The sequence below is a fragment of the Sminthopsis crassicaudata genome, chromosome 5 (genome assembly GCF_048593235.1).
Source record: "Sminthopsis crassicaudata isolate SCR6 chromosome 5, ASM4859323v1, whole genome shotgun sequence".
NCBI classification, from domain to species: Eukaryota; Metazoa; Chordata; class Mammalia; order Dasyuromorphia; family Dasyuridae; genus Sminthopsis; species Sminthopsis crassicaudata.
This window is the reverse complement of record NC_133621.1, coordinates 90,533,445-90,555,071: the sequence shown is the minus strand read 5'-3', so window position 1 is coordinate 90,555,071 and position 21,627 is coordinate 90,533,445. Positions and strand designations below refer to the sequence as shown.

Genomic DNA, 21,627 nt, shown 5'->3' with positions numbered 1-21,627 from the left:
CCAGATGGTCTCCAACTTGTTAGAGAGGCCTCCAATGCCTCACCCTGTTTTTTCATGTTTTAGGGGGAAGATAGCTCTTTGATGTATTCTCAGGCATTCCCAATTTCCAAAACAACTGGTAGTCAGTAAACAAGCATTTAAAAGTGAGGGGGGGTCCTGAGTGTGTATGTGTGTCTGCATCCCCCAGAGCCAGAAGTCCAGCTATCCCTTGCCCATAGACAGATTTTCCTTTTTGGCTCTCAGGTAAGAGGAGAGCCCGCTTTCCAGGGTGAATGAGGTTGTCCCAGCATCTCCCTGGCTTTCCCCCCAGAATTGGCCTTGGCCCTGTATCAGGCCCTGCTCCATCCATCTCCAGCTGAGCCTGGCAGAGACCAAAAGCAGAGATTTTGCTGCCACCTAGTGGATCTGAGGTTGTGAAGCCGTCCTTCTCTGGTTCTCTTCCCTCTCTCTAGGACACCACAAGGGAACTGGCCTGAGTGTAGGGCAGGAGCCTCAGGATCACGGGAGGGTTCTTGGCTTTTGACTTCATTCTTCCCTTGCTTCCTCATCTACAATGAAAGACAGTCCAAACTCTTTTGGGGCTGTGGAGGCCCCAGATGCTCAGGCCTACGGCTGGCTTTTCATTTGCATTGATGCCTTTTGCTTTTAAAACAGGAGCTTTCTCTTTCTTGTCCCTAGAAAACCATCCCTTGTAACAAAATTTTAAAAAGGGAGGAAAAGCGATTCAGCCAAAGCATCAGCACAGTATCTGACAATGTGCGAGTTTCTATGTTTGTGATTCTCTGCCTCTTCAATGGAGGATCCATCTCTCGGTTCTTTCCAGGTCCACACGCAGCCGTTATAATTACATGGCGTCCAGCATATGTAATCATTGCATATGTTGTTTGCCTGCTTCTCTTCCCAGATTCTCAGAATCCTCTTTATTCCTACACATCACCGCAATGATTAATGTTCTCAGTTACCACAAAAATGCATGTTTTGGTATCTTCAGGAAGTTTGACCTCTGGAGAGACTATCTGTTCAGTAACAGGATCTGGGTAAATAGGTATGGGCTTCTTTGTCACATTTTTTTTTTTTTTAAAGCGTAATTCTAAATTGTTTTTCAGAATGTTTGAATCAATTCATCGTTCCACCAACAGTATAACCACATACCCATCATCATGCAAGCACTCAACTTTGATCATTTCATCATTTATCCTCTTTACCAGTTTGTTGGATGCCAACTCACCCCTATTTAGTGTCTATCAACACAGGTTTGATGTCTTCTTGTAGAAAAGGCACCGTGTAATTCTGACTACCAAAGGCCTCTCTTGTCCTCTAGACTCCTCATACATTAATTTGTTTTTCTTGAAAACTTAAGATCTCAGTAAATACCAGTAATCATACATCAAAGCTTCACAATTTTGTCATTTGAGTATTCTTCTGATGCAGATGGCAGATCCTCTGTGACTTAGTAGGTGGTCTTTGAAAGTTGCTATGAACAAAAAAAAAAAAAATCTCATTTACTCTGTGGCCAACCTGACAATGAGTCTCTTTGAATTTTGCTTAGCTGGTCACCTCAGACAGCAGACATAACTTGGCTCAAACAAAATAAGAAATAATAATGCAGGAAAATGTAAAATTTTAAACTATTTACAAGCTTTGTTTTTTCAAAAGAAGATATAATAATCTTTTAAAGTCTCATCTGACTCATTGTGATCACCATTTAGGGTTTTCTTGGCAACAATGCTTGGGGTGGTTTGCCATTTTATTCCCCAGCTCATTTTACAGAGGAAATTGAGGCACTATATTAACCAAAGCTATATAACTAGTGAGTATGTGAAGTAAAATTTGAATTCAGGTCTTCCCGATTCTCTATTCACTGCCCTGCAATAACAATATCTATTAAAGCATCTGTGATGGCACAGGCCACTGAGCCTGGAGTCCAAAAGACCTGAATTAACATATAGCCTCAGACTCCTATTAGTGTGACCTCAGCCAAATCAGATACCCTCTGTTTTCTCAACTGAAAAACAGATAGTGCCTGCTTTTCAGGATTGTAATGATCAAAAGAAAAAATAAATGTTTGGTACCCAATAGGTACTATATTAATTTTTACTTCCCTCCGTTATTTTTCAGTTTGCCAGTTTGGGCATCTATAAAACTTGGATACCAGAGAGTTTTAATTTGCATTGTCTTATGATTTTGGGTTTGTCCAACACTAATCTTTTGTGTACATTTGGTTCTGTTTCTAAGTTCTCTATTGTATTCTATTTAATCTCTTTCTAAATTTTGCTCAGTACCACATAGTTTTGAGAATTATCATTTTATAATATATTTTGAAATCTGGCAAGTCCAATCTGCCTAAATTCTCTCCCTTCACCAATACCCTTAAGGTTCTTTTTATTTGTTTCTTTATTAACAGATTCCTTCATGTAGTACCTTGGGATCACATTTCCAAATACATACATATATATATATATATATATATATATATATATATATATATATATATATATATAATCCATTCATGTATATTGTCTAAATCAAAACTGCTTAAACTACTGATTGTGACTCCATATAGGTTCATTGTAACTAAATGTGAAGTTGTAGAGTTATGATTTGTTTTTAATAAATGTTTGATTTGTATATCTATTTGATATACCTATACCATTTTATTTTTAATGTAACTTGTGTTTCCTTTTTTTCAATTAACAAAAAAATTTTTTTTTCTCCCTCTCCTTGAGGGAAAAAAAATATTACAAATATATATATATATTTATATTATATATATATATATATATGAGAGAGAGAGAGAGAGAGAGAGAGTGTGTGTGTGTGTGTGTGTGTGTGTGTGTGTGTGTGTGTGTGTGTGTCAGGAAAAACCAGTTCTCAAATTGACCTCTGGAAATGAATGTCTCTTTCTTTATTGTGAGTACATTAACCTCCTGGCAGGGATCGATAGCCTGGTTTGAAATCAGGCCTCTGGAATCTTGATTGATTGAATCTTGAATGTATTGATTTCAAAAATGTTTGTCTTCCAACTCTGAGGTACTTAACAGATTGACAAAAATGATAGAAAAAGGTAAATGTTGGAGGGGATGTGGGAAAACTGGGACACTGTTACATTGTTGATGGAGTTGTAGACTGTGACCCTTTTGGAGTCAATTTGGAACTATGATCAAAGGGCTATCAAACTGTATACCCTTTGATCCAGCAGTGTCGTTATTGGGCTTATATCCCAGAGAGATCTTAAAGGAGGAAAAGGGACGCACATGTGTAAAAATGTTTGTGGCAGCCCTTGTTGTAGTGGCCAGAAACTGGAAACTGAGTGGATGCCTGTCAATTGGAGAATGGCTGAATAAATTGTAGTATATGAATGTTATGAAACATTATTGTTCTGTAAGAAATGACCAGGATGATTTCAGAGAGACTTACATGATCTGATGTTGAGTGAAATGAGGAGGACCAAGAGATTATTGTAGACAGCAACAGCAAGATTATGTGATGACCAATTCTGATGGATGTGGCCCTCTTCAACAATGAGGTAATTCAGGCCAGTTTGTACAGACTTGTGATGGAGAGAGTCATCTACACCCAGGGAGAGAGGGACTGAATGTTGATCACAATATAATGTTTTCACCTTTTTTGCTGTTTGTTTGCTTATTCCCCCCCCCCCCAATTTTTTCCCTTTTTGATCTGATTTTTCTTGTGCAGCATGATAAAGATGAAGATAAGTTTAGAAGAACTGCACATGTTTAACCTATATTGGATTACTTGCTATCTAGGGAGAGGGGGGGAAGGGAGGGAGAAAAATTTGGAACACAAGGTTTGCAAGAATGGATGTTGAAAACTATCTTTGCATGTAATTTAAAAATAAAAAGCTCTATTAAGAAAAAAGTTTTTTCTTCACAATGTTATTACTGTATAAATTGTTCTTTTGTTTTTGTTTACTTCACTCTACATCAATTTGTGAAGGTCTCTAGGCTTCTTTGCTCACTCTCATTTCCTTTTCTCCTTTTGGTCACTGACAGGCCAGAACCAGCATGGAAGCTTTGACCAGTCCCATTTCTGACCTCCTTAGGCAGTTTAGGAACTTACCAAAAGGCTTTTAGCCTTTTAGCCTCTGGTCTATACCTCCAAATTCATCCCCCAACAGTAGCAACTAAAAGAGACAGACCACCACTCTTGGCCCTTTCATCATTTTTTTTTTTTTTCTGAGGCTGGGGTTAAGTGACTTGCCCCCAGAGTCACACAGCTAGGAAGTGTTAAGTGTCTGAGACCAAATTTGAACTCGGGTCCTCCTGAATTCAGGGCTAGTGAAAGTATCCACTGCACCACCTAGCTGCCCCCCTTTCATCATTTCTTTCAGCATTTTATTACATTTATATATCTCAATCTAACCATTCTGTAGTAGATTTCCAGTTCTTTGCCACTACAAAAAGAATTCCTATAAATGAAGACAAAGGGTCTTTTCCTCTTTCACTAACCTTTCTAAGTTTTTATTTCATCTAATGCATTCAGTTGCTCCTTGGCAATTTTATTGATGCTATTTTTAATTTCTAAGTTAATTTAGCAAAGTATTGGTATTTTATTATTTTTACCTGAAATACTCTACTTCTGTCAAGATCACCTTAATATAGCTTTATATAAATATGATATGTGTTCTTATAGGTTGGTGTCATCTGAATAGTTGATAAAACTTATCTTATAATTGTTGTTATATTTGTCTTTCTGCTAGTTTTCTACTTTTTGTCACTGACCTGTAAAATGCATTTCTTTTTTTAGATTTACCATCAATATCTTACATGTCATTTCTTAACTCAAATTATTTGTCTGTCTCTTGGATTTTCCAAGTATATAGTCATCAATAAATAGGAATATTTTAACTTCTTTACAAATGGTTTTAGTTTTCTTAATTTTTTTTTCTTTATACCTTATTGTTATAGCCAAGATTTCTAAAACTACATCAAATACAAGTAGTGACATTGAATATCCCTGTTTCTTGAGAAATTTTTAATGTATATAAATCTGCAACTGGATATGTCATATGACATTTTCAAAACACTTTTGTCATCAGTGAAGAAGGTAGATAGTCCTCCTTATCTCAGAGGAAGAAATTTGAGGCTCACCCTGGTATAAGTGACTGTTCTCTGTCACCTAGCACCTGGCCACAGCCAGGATTAAATCTCTCTGCTCTGAAATTCATAGCCTTCCCATGCTGGCCAGGTCTTCTATTTTTCTTTTCCTTTCCCTCTTTCTCCCTCTTTTTCTCTTCTCAACTATTCCTCCTTCCTATTCTTTCCCCTTTTCTCCTCTCTCCTTTCCCTTCTCTCTGGTTTGTTAGAGAAAAGAAGTTGCCACTTTTTATCCTTGCTGGATTTTCTAGGCCCCAGCAGTGAATTCTTTGAAATCTCTCTCCCTCTGATGAGTGGATGCAGATAGCCTTAAGGATCTCTAGAACAAAGCTTCTTAAACTGTGGATAACTGAATATGGGAGATGCAAAAAAAATTTGACAGTAGTAAGAGGTATCAAACATTCCATCAAGATTTAATGCTTTATGTAAAATTAAACAAGAACATCTAACTCATTAGTATGCAAACTTGCTTTCAAAAAGCAAGTAAAAATTATATGTACAACAAGGAATTGGTTTGAAATAAATTTCTTCATGACTTATCAGTAAATGGTTTTTTAAAATTATTATTATAGCTTTTTATTGACAAAACATATGCATGGGTAATTTTTCAACACTGACCTTTGCAAAACCTTCTGTTTCAATTTTTCTCCTCCTTCCCCCCATCCCCTCCCATAGATGGCAGGTAGTCTAATATATGTTAAATGTATCAATAAATGTCTGATGTGTATATCTGTTTTATATACCTGTATTCCTGAGATCCAATAAAAATTCCTGAGGGCGAGTAGAAAAAGTTTAAGAAGTCCTGATCTAGAGCCTTATGTTCCAGATTTTCCACCCACTCCTCACCCCCTCCTCTATATGGCAAGTAATCCAATATATGCTAAACATGGTAAAAATATATGTTAAATCCAATATATGCATATGGGCTTATACAATTATCTCCCCAAACAAGAAAAATTAAATCAAAAAGGGGAAAAATGAGAAAGAAAATAAAATGTATACGCCTCCAAATTAATCAACGAAAGAGTGAAAATGCTATGTTGTAAAAAAATAAAATAAAAATGAAAATGCTGTGGTGTGATCCACACTCAGTTCCCACAGTCTTCATTACAAGATCATTGGAAGTGACCTGAATCTTCTCAGTGTTGAGAAGAGCCACATCCATCAGAATTGAATATCATATAATATTGTGTATTATGCTGTGTATTTGATCTCCTGGTTCTGCTCACTTAACTTTGCATCAGTCCATGTAAGTCTCTCCAGTTTTTTTCTGAAATCATCGTACCAATTGTTCTTACAGAACAACAATGTTCCATAACATTCATACACCGTAACTAATTCAGCCATTCTCCAGCTGATGGGCATCCACTCAGTTTCCAGTTCCTTGCCACTACACAAAGGGATATGTGGCTCTTTTCAACAATGTGATGATTCAGGACTGTGGGGATTGAATGTGGATCACAACACGGTATTTTCACCTTTTTTGTTGTTTACTTGCTTTTTTTTTTTTTTCCTCTTTTTTTTTTTCCTTTTTTATCTGATTTTTCTTGTACAGCATGTTAAACATGGAAATATGTATAGAAGAATTGTGCGTGTTTAACATATATTGGATTATTTGCCTTCTATGGGAGGGAATGTGGGAAGGGAAGGAGAAAAAAATTTGAAACATAAGGTTTTGCAAGGGTGAATGTTGAAAACTGTCTTTGCACATATCTTGAAAATAAAATGCTATTTAAAAAAAAAAAAAAAAAAGATTCTTCATCCATAGCCCAAATACTTTAGTTATGGCCTCATTTCTCTTAACCTCTAGAGAAGTTAATCCATGCCAGTCAAAGTTGCCCAGGCCTCTCAGGACTGAGCTTCCCCACCCCCACCCCCCTGGCAATTGGAGTTCAGTGACTTGCCCAGGGTCACACAGCCAGGAAATGTTAAGTGTCTGAGGGCAGATTTGAACTCAGGTCCTCCTGACTTCTGGGCTGGTGCACTATCCACTTAGCTGCCCCCTGGACTGAGCTTTCTGAGACCCACCAGAGAGTAATTGGCAGTTTCTTAGAGCCAGTGGTCTCGGGGAGGTTTGAGGCATGGGCATACCAAGTCAGCTGCTCTCTTTTCACGGGCCCCCTTCCTCTAAATGTTACAGAATTTCCCCAAAAGGACTGATGGCTTTGGAGTCAGAAGCCCTGGGTTGCAATCGTGTTTGTTTTTGTTTGTTTGTGTTTGTGCTAGTATTACCCATGTAATCTTGAAAAATCAACTAACTGGGTAGACCGGGATATTTAGCTTGCAAGCTCCCTGAGGGCAGGGATTGTAGTTTTTTTTGTGTGTTTGTGTGCTCAGTGCCTGACACACAGTAGGTACTTTTAAAAGAGTATTGCTTTGTGGCTAATATGAAGCATGTTTCACATGTATAATTAATACCCCATTGTTTTCCTTCTTAATGGGTAGGAAAGGGGCAGGGGGAGAAAGTTTGGAACTTAAAATTTTGAAAAATGAATATTTTAAAAAGATCTCAATTATAATTGGGAAGTAATAAGAAAAAATTTTTAAATGTAGATAGTTGGGTTGATTGGGCCTCTGGATTTTCATCTATAAAATGAGGAGTTGGACTCTGATCTTTAAGATCTCTTCCAGATCTAACCTTTATCATCCTGAACTGAATTAATGGGCTTTCTTTTGCTGCTGTGCAGTTGTATTTCCCTGTAGTCTGAGATTTCTTAGAATGTAGTTGGGTCTAGAGGAGGAAGCTCTTGCTGGTTTAGGAGTTGGCATGGGTACCAGCAGACCCAAGGGGCAGAGAAAACTTGTTTGACTGGAGTGAAGGAAAGGAGAGGTGTGTGGGTGGTGGAAGGTGGGGAGAGGAGAGGTTGGAAAATGGAGTTAGTCTCTTTTGGAACAGGAACAAATCTCTGCCAAATTAGGGAATAAATAGCCCACCTTCTAACCATTGTCTGCCCTTACTAGTCTTCCAGTCTCTGGTTGAAGTTCTGGGCATTCTGCCTCATTAAAAAGGAATCCACAGTAAAAGATGATCTTCAGGGTTTGGAATAAAAGTTGTAAGCCTGGCACAGTTTGAGTCAGGGACTTGACCTGGCTGACTCTTTCCTGCCTGAGGATGGAGGAGATTCTCCCACCGAAGAGGTTTGGAGATTCCTGGGGTTCCCTCCCTTCCCAAGGCCTGGGCTGGTTTGTAGCCATGTACCTGGTTCCCACCTTGTGGGAGAGAGATGGGGCATTTTCCAAGGAAGGAACTCCCGAGTCCAGAAGCAAGGCCAGGCGGATCCTCCGCAGCTCTTGGCTTCCTGGCATGCCCTCCACCCCAGAGACGATTCCCACAGAGTTCTACTTCTTGGATTTTCAGTCACCTGGGAGGAAATGCTTGGACCAAAGCATTGTTTTCCCTAGGAAAGCACAGCTGTAAATATCGGCAGCTACATTTCCTGCCTCCATATCAGTGAGGTTTGTGGAATAAACCCCCAAGTTGGGAACCCAGGAATCCTTGGTTTTCTTCCTGATTGGTTGATCCTGGAATGTCCCCTTTTTTTGAACCTTGGTCTTATTTACCTGTTAATCTGGTACATACATTTCACAGGGACAGGGAGTAAGGAGTGGTCCTCTATGCTGTTAAATACTAGACTGGGAAAAAATGTGGATCAGTACAGGGCATGGCTGGCCAGGCCACAGGGATCCAGACCAGGATTTCTGACTTCCCATTTCTTGTCTCTGTTGGGAGCACCTAGGATGGAGAGGTGCCTCCCTCTACAGGCACTCCCCCCCCCCTTTCCCACCCCCACCCCCAGCCGACCCCAGCAGGAATGTGCCACTTTATCTTGTACTTTAGCTTCCAAGCAGGACCATGGAATTCTAAGACTTGAAAGAGAGCTCCAGAGCGAGATTAGACTAGGGGGAAATAACACTCGGATTAATTTAAGCCACTTGGAAATGAATTAAAAGCTCCCTTTTCCCTCAGCTCCTAACTCAGTCGACTACACAGTCTCAACTTATCAACAGGGATCTGACTTCCCCCCCCCCCCCTCACAAGGAGCCACCCAAATTCCATTTGAAGATCTCTGATGAGGGGGCCCACGTTCCAATTGGAATAACTTTTAATTGCTAGGAAATGTTTCTTTATATCAAGCCTAAACCTGCCCCTTTATAGCTTCCATCAGTTGTTTCTAGTTTTGCTCTCATGGCAAAAGCTGGAATCTAATTCCCTCTTCTTCAAGATGGCCCCTGAGGGACTTAAAAATATCATCTCCCCTGAGTCTGATTTTCTCAAGGCTAAAGTCTCTCTTTCTCTCCCTTTCTCCTTCCCTAATTTTTTCTGTCTCTGCCTCTCTCTCTCTCTCTCTCTCTCTCTCTCTCTCTCTCTCTCTCTCTCTCTCTCTCTCTCTCTCTCTCTCTGTCTCTCTCTCTCTCTCTCCCTCTCCCCCTCCCTCCCTCCCTCTCTCTCTCTCTTTCTCCTTCGCTCCCTCCTTCTCTCTCTCTCTCTCTCTCTCTCTCTGTATGTGTGTGTCTCCCCTCTCTCACTCTGTCCTGTCCCTCCCTCCTTCCTTCTTTCTCTGTCTCTGTCTGCTTGTCTCTCCCTCCTTCCCTCCCTCCCTCTCTCTTTCTCTATCTCTGTCTCTCTCTGAATCTGTCTTTGTCTTTCTTTGTCTCTGTCGGTCTCTCTCTCTGTGTCTGTTTGTCTCTGTTTCTCTCTGAATCTGTCTGTGTGTCTGTCTCTATCTCTGTCTCTCTCTCTTCTTCCCTCCTTCCCTCTCTCTCTCTGTGTCTATGTCTCTGTCTGTCTCTCTGTCTCTCTGTCTGTCTCTATCTGTTCCCTGTCTCTGTCTCTGTGTCTGTCTCTCTCCTTCTCTCCTTTCCTTTCTGTCTCTCTGTCTTTCTCTGTCTTATCTGCTCCCCCTCCCACTTACACACACCCATACACCCATCCCTGAATCCTTTAACCCATCATCCTATGGCACTAATTTATGACCCTGATGGTATTGTTTAAACAAGTGATTAAAAAAACAAACAAACAAACAAAAAAAACCAAGTATTTCTCTCTTCTCAGATGATGTTTGGGGCAACTTTCAGTTGCCTAATAAGCTCAGTGTTTAGAGTTTGGGAACTTTAACAAAGGAACATTCCCTTGTCCTTTTCCCCCTGTAAAAGCCCTGTGATTTACCAAGTTAGTGATGAAGCCCTTAGTCCAGAAAAGGAGTCCCACCTCCGGACCCTGGGATTTAGATGAGCTGGACGGTAACTGTTGCACCTGCTTGGGAGAAACTAGTGGCTCCAGGGTCTCGGAGTTAGTCATTAGCTTAGAAAGGTAGAGTCCAAGCCCAGGGGTTAGCTGTTGATCCCACAGCAGTAGGTGGAAGCCCGGCCCAGACAGATGACTATCTCCCCCAGGTTTTTATAGTCTCCAGAGAGGGAAAAAAAAAAAAAAAGTCTGGGGAAACATCTGAAGTCCTGCCCAGACAGTCTCCCTCCGGAAGCCATTTGAAGGAGTCGAAGCCATTCCTGCTTGGAGCAAGCCCCTTTTTCCCGGGAGACCATCAGTGGGGGCCAAGAGCCGCCAGCCCTTCCCCTGAAGCACCTGCATGAATTTGGGGTCCCTCCAGCCATGCTTCGGCCAGCTCGCCTTCGATCCATGCCCTGACCCGTTTCCTGCCCTCTGGATTTCTGGGTGCTGGGTGAGAGCCACCGGGCCGGCTCAGCTGCCTCCGATCCCAGGTGTTCCAGGCCAGGCTTGCCAACTCTCCCTCCCCAGCCCTGGCTCCTGGGGCTCTCCAGGTCTGGGCTTGCCTGATGGGCTGCTGCTCTCAGGTGCTGGTGGTGGATCGGAGGGAGGGACACCGGGAGGGAGGCCTGGGCACGGGCTCCAGGTGCTCAGCGCCCCCCCAAAGACCTGGTGGCACCGGCCCTCCCTCCCCCGCCCCCCTCGCCATGGACCTGGGCCCCCCTGCCCCCTGAGCATGGAGCGGGGCTGGCCCCGGGGTGACAGCTGCAGCAGGGAGCGGCCCAGGGGCGCCTGTGGCCGCACCCTCAGCGTCTCTGACTCGCTGGACCTGCAGGGCTCCTCCGCCTGGGCCATCCAGGCTGCCCTCTGTGCCGCCAGGGAGCAGCCCTCCCGGCCCAAGAGCTACTGTGCTGCGCATCCTGGGGCAGCCCCTTCCAGCACCCGCAGCCTGCTTCTGAGCATTCTGCGCCCGCGCCCCGGCCGCCAGCAGAGCCAGTCTGACAGGCTCTCTGACGGGCTCCCTGGTGGAGCCAGCCCCGAGCCCCTGGGGCTCCCCCCGACCTGCGTCCCTGAGCCCTCCACGCCTCCCAGTCCTGAGGCCCCTAGAAGGAGCCGGGCCCTGGGAGAGAAGAAGCCTCGGCCCCGGCCCACCAGCATGACATTTCTGGAAGTGAACCGGCTGGAGCTCTCGGGAGCTGATGGGACAGGCGGGGGCCTGGGCCGCTCAGGGAGCTCGGGCTTCTTGAGAGGCGGCTCGCTCTGGAGCAGCCAGCGCTGGCAGGTGTTCCGGGGGAGCGGTGGGAAGAGCACTGAGTCCCCCCGAAAGGGCTTCTCGGCTTTGAGGAAAAGTTTCAGCTTCCGGCTTCGTAGGGGCCAGGAGATCCGTCGCTCCGAGTCAGGACTGCTGCCCCGGGCCCGGGTTCGAACCAAGAGCGATGGGGATGCCAGCTCCCTCCATGCCTTCCCTAGTCGCAGGGACCTGCTGTACCCCGAGGGCAGGCAGGTGGCCCCAGACTCCACCCGTCCCAGTACAGGAGCCAGCCTCTGGAAACTCCTCACTAGCCGCTTCCGCAGGAAGGACTCTGGGTCATCTGCAGCCTCTCTGGCCCGGGAACCCCTGTGGAGCCGGCGAGCGGCCACGGCCCCCGTTCTCCTGGGGGTCCAGAGCTCTCCACGGGCATCGGGTAAGGTGGCTGGCCAGTCCTGCCCAGGGAGGACCCCTTCAGGCAGGCTCCTGGCACTCAAAGCTTCCTCTGGGCACTTGCCTCCTATGGCCAGGAGTCAGGTAACCTGGATCCGGTCCCCTGACTTCTTGTGCCAGGCACACAACGGGCATGTTCCTGCAGCTTGTTTCCTAGAGCCACGGGCTGTGGGCCCTCCCTGCTGAGTTAGGTAGCCAGTGCTCTTTGGCCTCAGTTTCCTTATCTGTAAACTAAGGATTGGGCCTTTCTTACAGCCTAGGAAAATGTGAACAAGGAGAGTCTTTTGGGCAAAGGTTGGCAGTGCGTGTGGGGTTAGCCCTTGCGGGTCGGAGCGTGGTTCAGAGTGAAGATTCCCTCCTGGAGAGAACAGAATGGCAAATCTTTGAGGGCAGGGAGGGGACCACCTGTCTTTGCACATGTGGAATTGGAAGCTTGGCAGAAGGAGGGTGGGATGAAGCAGGACATCAGAAGCCAGGGCTGGGCTGTGCACTTGGAGCCTAAACACTCTCGGAAGGGAAGGGAATTGATTTGGGGGAGACTCTGGGGCTCCTTCCCAGAGAGAAGCAGCCCTCTGTTCTCCTGGGAAAGCACAACAGGAACCACTCAGAAAGATGGTCATAAACTGCAATGGGAGTCATCCACACATCAGGAGGGAGTGAGGGTCGGGGTTTGGGAGAGCCGTCCGGCTAGGGCTGGCAGCAGCGCTTTGGAGAGGCTGCTCCTTTCTCCTCCTCCCCTTTGCTCTTTTCCCTGGCTGCTGTGGGGGGTGTGTCCCTAACAAGGCTCACTGGAAAGCAAATCAAGTGTCGGGTATGGTTGGGGAAGTGAGGGGAGGCTGGGGGGGGAGGAGCAGGCTCTAGCAAAGAGAAAAGGAGGGAGTTCCTCATGTCGCAGGAGCTTGGGCTGGAGAGTGGGGCTGGGCCCCAGGCTCCATGGGGTCGGCCAGGGAGGGGCTCTTCCCCACTCCTTACCTCTGCTCAGGAATGCGGTGGGTGGCCCCACCCTCCTGGGGAGTTGTTTCTACTCGCTGTGGGAGGCTCCTGGGCCCTGCCAAGTGCCAGGCCCGCCTCGGAAATGGTCTCGGGGCCTGCAGTGGAAATCTTGGGGCCATTCTCGAGTATCCAGAGTGGGAGGAGGTGAAAGAGGGCCTGGGAAGCTAAGGCACCAACAGCCAGGACCAGGCTTTGAGGGCTGGCCGGCAGGGCCGGACTGCTCCTAGGGACATCCAGTCCTTGGAAGCCAATGTATGGAACGAAAAAGGGGCCAGAGAAGGAGATGTGAAAGGGGCTACCCATCCCTAATGGTTCTCTTGTCTTTCCTTGCCCCACAGACTCGTTTGTCAATAGCCAAGAATGGACCCTGAGCCGCTCTGTCCCCGAACTTAAAGTGGTAAGTGAAGGCAGGTGGGAGGGAGGCTAAGATCAGGGTACCTGCCCTCAAGCTGGGCAAAGTACCAGCCATATAGCTGAGTCTCTCTCCTTTTATTCCCAATGTCATTCCACCCATTTCTTCTTTCTTCCTCTGTTATTCTATTATGATCCCTGTTTTACACCAGGGGACACTGAGGCAAACAGCTGGTGACCTGCCCAGGTCACACAGCTAGTAACAAGTGTGAACTTGGGTCTTCCTGACTGCAAGCTCAGGACTCTGCCCAGTGCACCATGTCTTCAGATACCCATATTAGTAACTCCAACACTATCAAAAACTCTGTCTCTATGCATGGAGGCATAGAGGACAGATCTAGATATCTGCCTTAGTTTCCTCAACTGTGAAATGTTCTAGAGTTCCTGTGAAGATCAAATGAGATAAGATTTGTACAATACACACAGTTGGCCCTTAAGAAATGTCTGTTCCTTAGGGGCAGTTAGGTGGCGCAGTGGATAGAGCACCAACCCTGAATTCAGGAGGACCTGAGTTCAAATCTGGTCTCAGACACAACACTGCCTAGCTATGTGACCCTGGGCAAGTCACTTAACCCCAGCCTGGGGGGGGGGGAATTAAAAAAAAAAAATGTCTGTTCCTTCCATCCTTTTCTTATACTCACTCTAATATTAGCTGATAATAACATCTAACATTTGTTAGCATTTACTTTGTGTCAGGCACTATACCAAGTGCTTTTTAACTTGTCATCTCACTTGATTCTCACAATAACCCAAGAGGTAAGTACTGTTACGATCCCTGTTTCACAGCTGGGCATATTGAAGCAAAGAGAGGGTGACCTGCCCAGACCCCACAGATATTAAGTATCTGGGGCTCCATTTGAACACAGTTCTTCCTGACTGCAAGCCCAGCACTCTGATCCCACTGCACCATGTGTCTTTTCTCGCTGATACCCATATTAATACCCCAACACTCCCTGTGAAAAGCTCTCTGTAGAACACTCTGCTTGCTCCGTCTCTTCCTTCTCCACACTTTCACCCTTTCACACACCTCTTGCCTCATTCTGCCCCCTTATCTCACTCCTGTGCCTTTCCCTCAGGGCATCGTGGGGAACCTGTCTAGCGGGAAGTCAGCTCTGGTGCATCGGTATTTGACAGGGACCTACGTCCAGGAGGAGTCCCCAGAAGGTGAGTCTTCTGGGTCTTGGGTGACCCACCATGGATGACTTGGTATTTATTGCCTCTTCCTGTTTCCAGCTTCCCAGAGAGATGGCTTTGATGCTTCTCCCCAGCCCTCCCTTCCCATTCCAATCCCCTCTCCAGTTTCTTTCTTTATCCTCCCTGAGGTGAGATCCTAATTATGTTTTCTATTCCCAGGGGGCCGATTTAAGAAGGAGATAGTAGTGGATGGCCAGAGTTACCTGCTGCTAATACGAGATGAAGGAGGCCCCCCTGAGCTCCAGGTGATTGATCTCCCTCCCCCCACCACTAACACTGTGTGTGTGTATGTCTATCTGTCTGCCTCTCTTTCTTTCTGCTTCTGTCTCTCACTATCTCTGTCTCTCTCCCTCTTTTCTTCAGACTTCCAAGTAGAGATAGGGATTTTAAGAATAGAAGGACCGGGATGATTGTTTATTGATGCTTTGTGTTTTTCTACTTCACAGCCCCCACCAAGAAAACCAGTTGAGCAAAAACAACAGATAGTGATAGAGAATTCTGTTTGATGCTTAGAGCCCTTCGTGACCTGGGGCCCTCCTACCCTGGAAGCCTTCTGACACTTCACACCAGTGCTCTGATTCATGACACAGGCCTCCTGGCCAGTCTGCCAAAGACACTCCTCCTCTCTCAGCTCTGGGCACTTTCTCTGACTGTCCCCCTGGCCTGGAGCCCCCTCCCTGCCCGCTGTCTCCCCTGGCTTCCTTCAAGGCCCAACTAAATCTAGGAAGTCTTTCCTACTCCCTCTTATTTCCAGGGTCCTCCTCCTTGTAATCATTCCCTCTTTTCCCCACATACAGCGTGCTTGTGCGTTTTTGTGTGCTTGTTGTCCCCCTGTTAGTGTGAGCTCTTTTGCCTTAATTCTGTATCTATGCTTCCTGCATACTTGGTGAATGGGAAACACTGAAGTATCCGACGACCCTGCCCCGATATCAGGGGACCTGTTGTCCCTCACCTTCCCGCCAGAAAAAGGGAAGTGCTTCCTCGTGTAGCAGCATGTAGCCCTCCGTTGCCCTCTCAGCGGGGCAGGGCCCTTACAGCCTCAGCTGGGAAGATGCGGGTCTCCCATTGCAGTCCCATGATTCCAGTCCCATGATTCCATGCTGCTTTCTTGGGGGGGGGGGGTCCTGGGAAGGGCAGAAGGAGGGACTTCGGGCGGCTGTGGACAGAAACATGGTGATGGGACTTGTTCTTCCCCCTGCAGTTTGCAGCCTGGGTGGACGCGGTGGTGTTCGTGTTCAGCCTGGAGGATGAGATCAGCTTCCAGACGGTGTACAACTACTTCCTTCGGCTCTGCAGCTACCGTAGTGCCAGCGAGGTGCCCATGGTCCTGGTGGGCACTCAGGGTGAGGCTGGGGAGGCTGGGCTAGGGAGGAACTCCAGAGGAGCCTTCTAGAGCTTAGCGGGATTTGGACGTGGAAGGGAAGGGTGTGCTGCGTCCGGGCCTGAGCCACAGTTCTTCTGGACTGAACTTAGGTCCATGGGCGGCCTCGCGCGGCCCCCATCGTCCCATGCCCGCCCCCCGCCCAGAACTAAAGCTTCCTTTACCTCATCACCTGTCCTTCCGCCCTCGCGGCCGCCTTCCTCAGGTAGCGCAGGATCAGAAAGTTCTGGAGCTAGAAAAGATCTCAGCCGATCTTAGGCCTGAAAGACCTTGGCGTTTGAGGCCTGTGCACTTAGAGCTGTCGGAGCATTGAAAGGCTCTGCCCGGGCACAGAAAGGGGGCCTTTGGCACAGGCTCCTTTCCAGCCGCCTCTGGCAAAGGAGCCCGTCCTCCCCCGGGGCTCTTCCTGCAGGGCTCCCAGCCTGCAGCCCCCCTCCCCCAACCGGGGTCTCCACCTCCGTGGGTTCTCGGGCTCCTTCCCGGGGCTCACTCCTCTTCCTCTCCTCCGCTGCCGCCAGACGCCATCAGCGCCGCCAACCCCCGGGTGATCGACGACAGCCGTGCCCGGAAGCTCTCCACAGACCTGAAGCGCTGCACCTACTACGAGACGTGCGCGACCTACGGGCTCAACGTGGAGCGCGTCTTCCAGGATGGTAACGCTGGGCGCGGGCGGGCGGAGCGCAGCGGCGCCCCCTGCCGGGAGGCCAGGAAGGCTGTCGGCGCGGTGCTGCAGGGGCGGTTTTAAGGCGGGCTTTCCCCTTTCTCCAGAGGAGGTAACTTGACTGTGCTGTCCCCTGCAGTGGCACAGAAGGTGGTGGCCTTGCGGAAGAAGCAACAGCTAGCCATCGGGCCCTGCAAGTCCCTCCCCAACTCTCCCAGCCACTCGGCCGTGTCCGCCGCCTCCATCCCAGCCGTGCACATCAACCAGGTGTGGGCCCGCCGCGCGCCCCCTCCCCGCTTGACTCCCCTCCCCCGCCCCCGCTGCGCTGGCTTGCCGCTGTGTCCTGCGCCGTCCGCGAGCCCCGCTGGCATGGCCTTGGAGAGGCGCTCGAGCGCCCCCTGCGGTTTGTGCTCCCTCCCCAGAGTGCCCCCAGCTCCCGGACCCCGAGCCCGCCCCCTCTGTCCTGGGTGCACAGACGTGCGGCGGAACCAGCGCCCGGAGAGGCACCCTGTCAGGGAGAGCAGCCCCGCCCACCGGAAGCTCCGAAATAAAGGGGAAAGGGCAGTCAGGGCTGGTGGCGCCCTGGGGGCGAGACTTCATCTCCTGGAACCCTGGGGCTCCGGACACTGCCTCCGGTGCCTCCCGCCCCCTCAAAAACATATTCGGTTAACCGGTTCCCAATTACACGTGAAATTTTCTATAGTGTTATTTAAAGAAATTTTTGGGTTCCAAATTCGATTTCCTATTTTTCTGAGCCCTTGGCACATGGATCCATAGGCTTTTCTATTTATTTATTTGTTTATTTGCAATTGGAATTAAGTGACTCGCCCAGGGCCACACAGCCAGGAGGTGTTAAGTGTCCCAGGCCGGATTTGAACTCGGATCCTCCTAAGTTCAGGGCTGGGGCTCTCTCCACAGCGCCCCCTAGCTGCCCTGACCCATATGCCCTCCGTGCACCAGTGAACAGAAGGGACCCAGGTCTAACTTCCTTAATACTCCAGTGTGCAAGCCGCCTGGGGGGGAGGGGCAGCTGCCCTTCGTGAGTGAGAGGAAAATAGAGCGAGAGAATGCTTTCCAGGGCATGATTCTCCGAGTAGCTCCCAGAACTCGGCGGCCCAAGCCCGGCTAGTGAAGGTGCGGGTTAGCACAGGCTCCTCTCTCCTCCTGGGGTGGGCGGAGGCACTCCGGTCAGCGCTCCACGCACTCAGCCAGTGAGGATTTAACACGCATCCTTCTCCATCTCTGCTGCGTCCGGCCCCCCAAAGCAAGGAGCCCTGTGAGGTGAAGGCCTGGAACATTTTCTGTTTGTCCAAAAACATTGTACGCATCTCCGTCACTCTCTGAGACGCTCCCATCCAAGTTCTTCTGGCATACCTAAGGGAGACAGGTCAGCAAATCGGGTAGTTAACAGTCCGTGGCTTGTGAATCTGCGGGACACAGACACGTCATCGCCTCATCCTCAGGCTTCTGCTCTGGAGCCAAGACTAGCCATTGCACTGAGTTGAGATGGAATAGCTTTAGTATTTTTTTAAACTTTTTTTTTTTACCTACTTTGGACATTGGGTAGATTTTTTTCATGGTTCTTATTTTATTCTTCTGCCTCCCGGGGGCCGACTCGGGTTTCTCAAATTCTTCCTTCATCTTTATCCTTTCTTAGGCCACTCTAGTGTTCCTTCAGCTTCACGTCCCCGCACTGTCCGACGCCGCGGTGTCTGCTGTCGGTGCCCCTCCTCCCCCAGAGGAGTGCATCTGTCAACATTCTGGCTTTCCTTCGGTCATTTCTTCCCTCATTTGTCTTGGGGTCAATGGCCAGTCATGGAACTGCTGGGCCAACAAAATAGGACGAGTTCAATGACTTTTCTTCAATGGTTCCAACTTATAAGTTGGAATTATAAGCCGATTTCTTTTGCGCCTGGAGCTGGGCTCCACCGGGCAGGTTCTGTCGGAGAGAACCGCCCAGGGTGCTGAGAAGTTGGCCGACTTGCCTCCTGTCCCACCGCCCGTGAACACTGGGGGCAGAACTCTTAGCCAGATCCTGTCATGGTGTCTTGCTGCTTCTCCGTGGGCTTTTATCCTTGGGCCACGGGCCAGTAAAGTCTCAGTTATTTTCATAGGCTTTTCTCTTACTGGTGATCCAGAGCATTTTTTCATTCGGTTCTAGATCATCTCTTTTTCTTTTCCCAAAAATCGTTCCTCTCCTTTGACCCGTTTGGGGAAGCCATTGTGTTTCCCTCCTGTGTCCTCGTCTGCTTTCCCATCCATCCGGTCCCTGTGGTGCGGACAGGACTCGGACCAGAAGCTTCCCTCTTCTCTGTTCCCCCTCCCATCCAGGCCTGGGCCCAGGCCCTCGGTGTTTCTTCCCTCTATGCACACACCTGGGGAAGCTCGCCTTCTCTCGGTGCTCACCTGTCTGGGACCCCCTCCCATGAACGCACCTCCCCCTCCACATCACACCCAGCGAGGGGACAGAGCCCTGAGTTCTGCTGCCGGCCTGTGGGACGACCAAGGCCCCCTTGCTCTGGCTGCATCCCCTCTGGGGCCTCCCTGGATGGCCAGCTTGGGGAAGGCCATCCTGTTCCAATCAGAGTCTCCCCCGCTCTTCCTCTTGGTCCCTCACTTTGGGACCCCTCCTCTCCCCAGTCCAGGGCGCTTGTAGGACATTGGCTTGGAGACGGCTTGTTCAGCGCCCCCACTTGACAGCGAGGGCAGAGGCAGGCTGAGGGACAAGCATCGTCGTCTTCTGGTCCCTCAGCCCACGCTTGGGGGGCACTCGTGTTCAGGCCCGTGCAGTGTGAAGCCCCCCCCCCCCATTCCCCATCTTGTTCCCCAGAGCTCCCTCTCCGAAGTCCCCCTCACCAGCACTCTCTGTCCTCAGGCCACGAATGGCGGCAGCAGCGCCTTCAGCGACTACTCATCCTCCGTCCCCTCCACCCCCAGCATCAGCCAGCGGGAGCTGCGCATCGAGACCATCGCTGCCTCCTCCACCCCCACACCCATCCGCAAGCAGTCCAAGCGACGATCCAACATCTTCACGGTATGTGGCCCTGCCTCTCCCTCCCCCGCCCGCTCCCAGAGCCCCCTCCGGACGGGACAGGCCGTGCCCCAGAAGGGTCAGTTACCGCTCAAGGCCGGCCTTCTGAGGCAGAGGCCGAGCTCCCCGGCCCAGGGCGTCCCCTCCGAGTCCTCCCCAGGCCCACGGAGGTTCCTCATCTCTTGCCCCTTCTCCCTCCTAGAGCCTCCCCCCAGAGTCTTAGAGGAGCCGGAAGGGATCTTAGAGACCGAGGAGATGGAGAAACCGAGGCAGGGAGCAGGCCGTGGCTGCGCTCAGGGCTGCCTCAGACAGGGTTAGCGCCCGCTTCCTTCCCCATCTCTTGGTTGGCCAGCTGGAAAGTGTTTCCTAGTGCGTAGGGCCCCGCCCCCCAAGGGCGCTCCTCCTCCTCCTCTTACACCGCCCGCAGACGTCCCAGACACCGAGGTCCCGCTGCCATCTCCATTTACAGACACTGGCTCCCTGCGATCTTGTGCTCACCCCTCGGCTCCTCCCTCCATCCCCCCACCCCATCGGCCCCAAGGCCGAACCTCTGGCTTGCACCCTGGACCATTGCTGGGGTCACAGCTCGAAGCTTGCCACGGGGACTTGGGGGCGGGGGGCGTCACGGCCATCAGGCAGGCTGTCCTTCTGCGTCACTCTGTGCGTCTCTCCCCGGTCCTAGAGTTCTGACTCCCAGCCTGGCCCTGTGTCCAGCCAGCCAGGCCTGGTTCCGCCCGGGCCTTCGGGAACCTTGCCCACGGCCAGGGTTTCCAGAGGCCCGCTCCTCCCCGTGGCCCCTCACCTCCACCTTGTCCTCCAGCCCCCCCCCCCCGCTGCTCTCAGCTTATGCGCACGGCGCCCCCGCCGCCCCCCCCTGCTCTGCTCGGTGGTCTCCTGCTGATGGCTCCCGCTTACCGCACTTCCCTGTCTCTGACCCTGGCTAATCGCTTCACCCCCTCCCCCTTTTCCTACTCCTTGTGAAACAGCCTGGGGGTTGCCTGCTCCTGTGCCCCCTCCCCCACTGCCGCCAGTGTCGTAAATGCCGCTGTCTGCCCGCATACACGCCGACCACCATCAGCGCCCGCCGGGCCTCGGGCCTCGTCCCCTCGGGTCCCCGCCCCTCCCTCCATGATCAGCTTCACGGTGCTCCTCAATGACTGTGGCGTGCTCGTGCTCTCTCCCCCCCATCTCACAACTCTGGCGTCCTTGCTGTGGTGACCTCACACTCTGTCCTCTTGGCTGCTGGCGGTAACCTCACACCCCGCCCTCGCCTCCTCTTCGAGACCGGGCGCTCCTCCCATCCTCTCCATCTGCAATGGCGACCGTGTTGCCTTTCCATCGTTTCCATGGCGACCTCAGTTTTTGCACCATTGTCTCCGTGTGACCTCGTGCTTGTCTGTCACGGTGGGTGCGCCCCGGGGACCTCACCCGCGCATCGTCACTACTTGGGGTGATCACCCCCCTCCCCTCTCCATCACCATCCTTCCCTCAAGACCCCCTGCTCGTGGAAAGCGGTCCTCGCCATGTCCCCCGCCATTGTTCCTGCGATTGTGCCTGCTGTGCTGCCAGTGCCCCCGCGCCCTCCCTGCTCGCCGTTGCCGTCGGCCCCCTCTCCCCACCCCCTTTTCCTTCCTCCCCGTCCCTCATGACCTGCCATGCTCATTTTGTTTTGGAATTCCTTTTCTCACCCGTGGGAGCCGGGCCGGTCTCTGACCACCCGGAGTGCCCATCTGTCTGGGGAACCTGGTGGCAGCGGTCCCGCTCCCCCCCACAAGGCCGGATGGGCCAGGGGCCACGGAGCCCGGGGGCACCCAAGCGGTGGTGGGCACGGGAGGGCTCGGGCAGGCTGCCCGTGGCGACGATTTGCTCCTGGACGGTTGCGATTCCCAGTCTGTTCTTCCCGCTCCCTCTGG

At 50.0% G+C, this 21,627-nt stretch overlaps 1 protein-coding gene across 8 annotated transcripts in view; it reads left to right on the top strand.

Moving 5' to 3' along the window:
- The window catches only part of AGAP3 (ArfGAP with GTPase domain, ankyrin repeat and PH domain 3), an 81,592-nt gene that overhangs the window by 35,579 nt on the left and 24,386 nt on the right, over nt 1-21,627 (top strand). For 4 of the 8 annotated variants that reach the window (XM_074267479.1, XM_074267480.1, XM_074267478.1 and 1 more), the window contains exons 2-8: nt 13,375-13,433; nt 14,524-14,611; nt 14,801-14,886; nt 15,843-15,984; nt 16,541-16,675; nt 16,823-16,950; nt 19,559-19,717. In XM_074267479.1, coding sequence (XP_074123580.1) covers nt 13,375-13,433; nt 14,524-14,611; nt 14,801-14,886; nt 15,843-15,984; nt 16,541-16,675; nt 16,823-16,950; nt 19,559-19,717 — 797 coding nt within the window. Of the gene's footprint in view, nt 1-10,589; nt 12,027-13,374; nt 13,434-14,523; nt 14,612-14,800; nt 14,887-15,842; nt 15,985-16,540; nt 16,676-16,822; nt 16,951-19,558; nt 19,718-21,627 lie in introns of those variants that run through there. The other 4 variants (XM_074267477.1, XM_074267476.1, XM_074267482.1 and 1 more) reach the window with 3 other exon arrangements.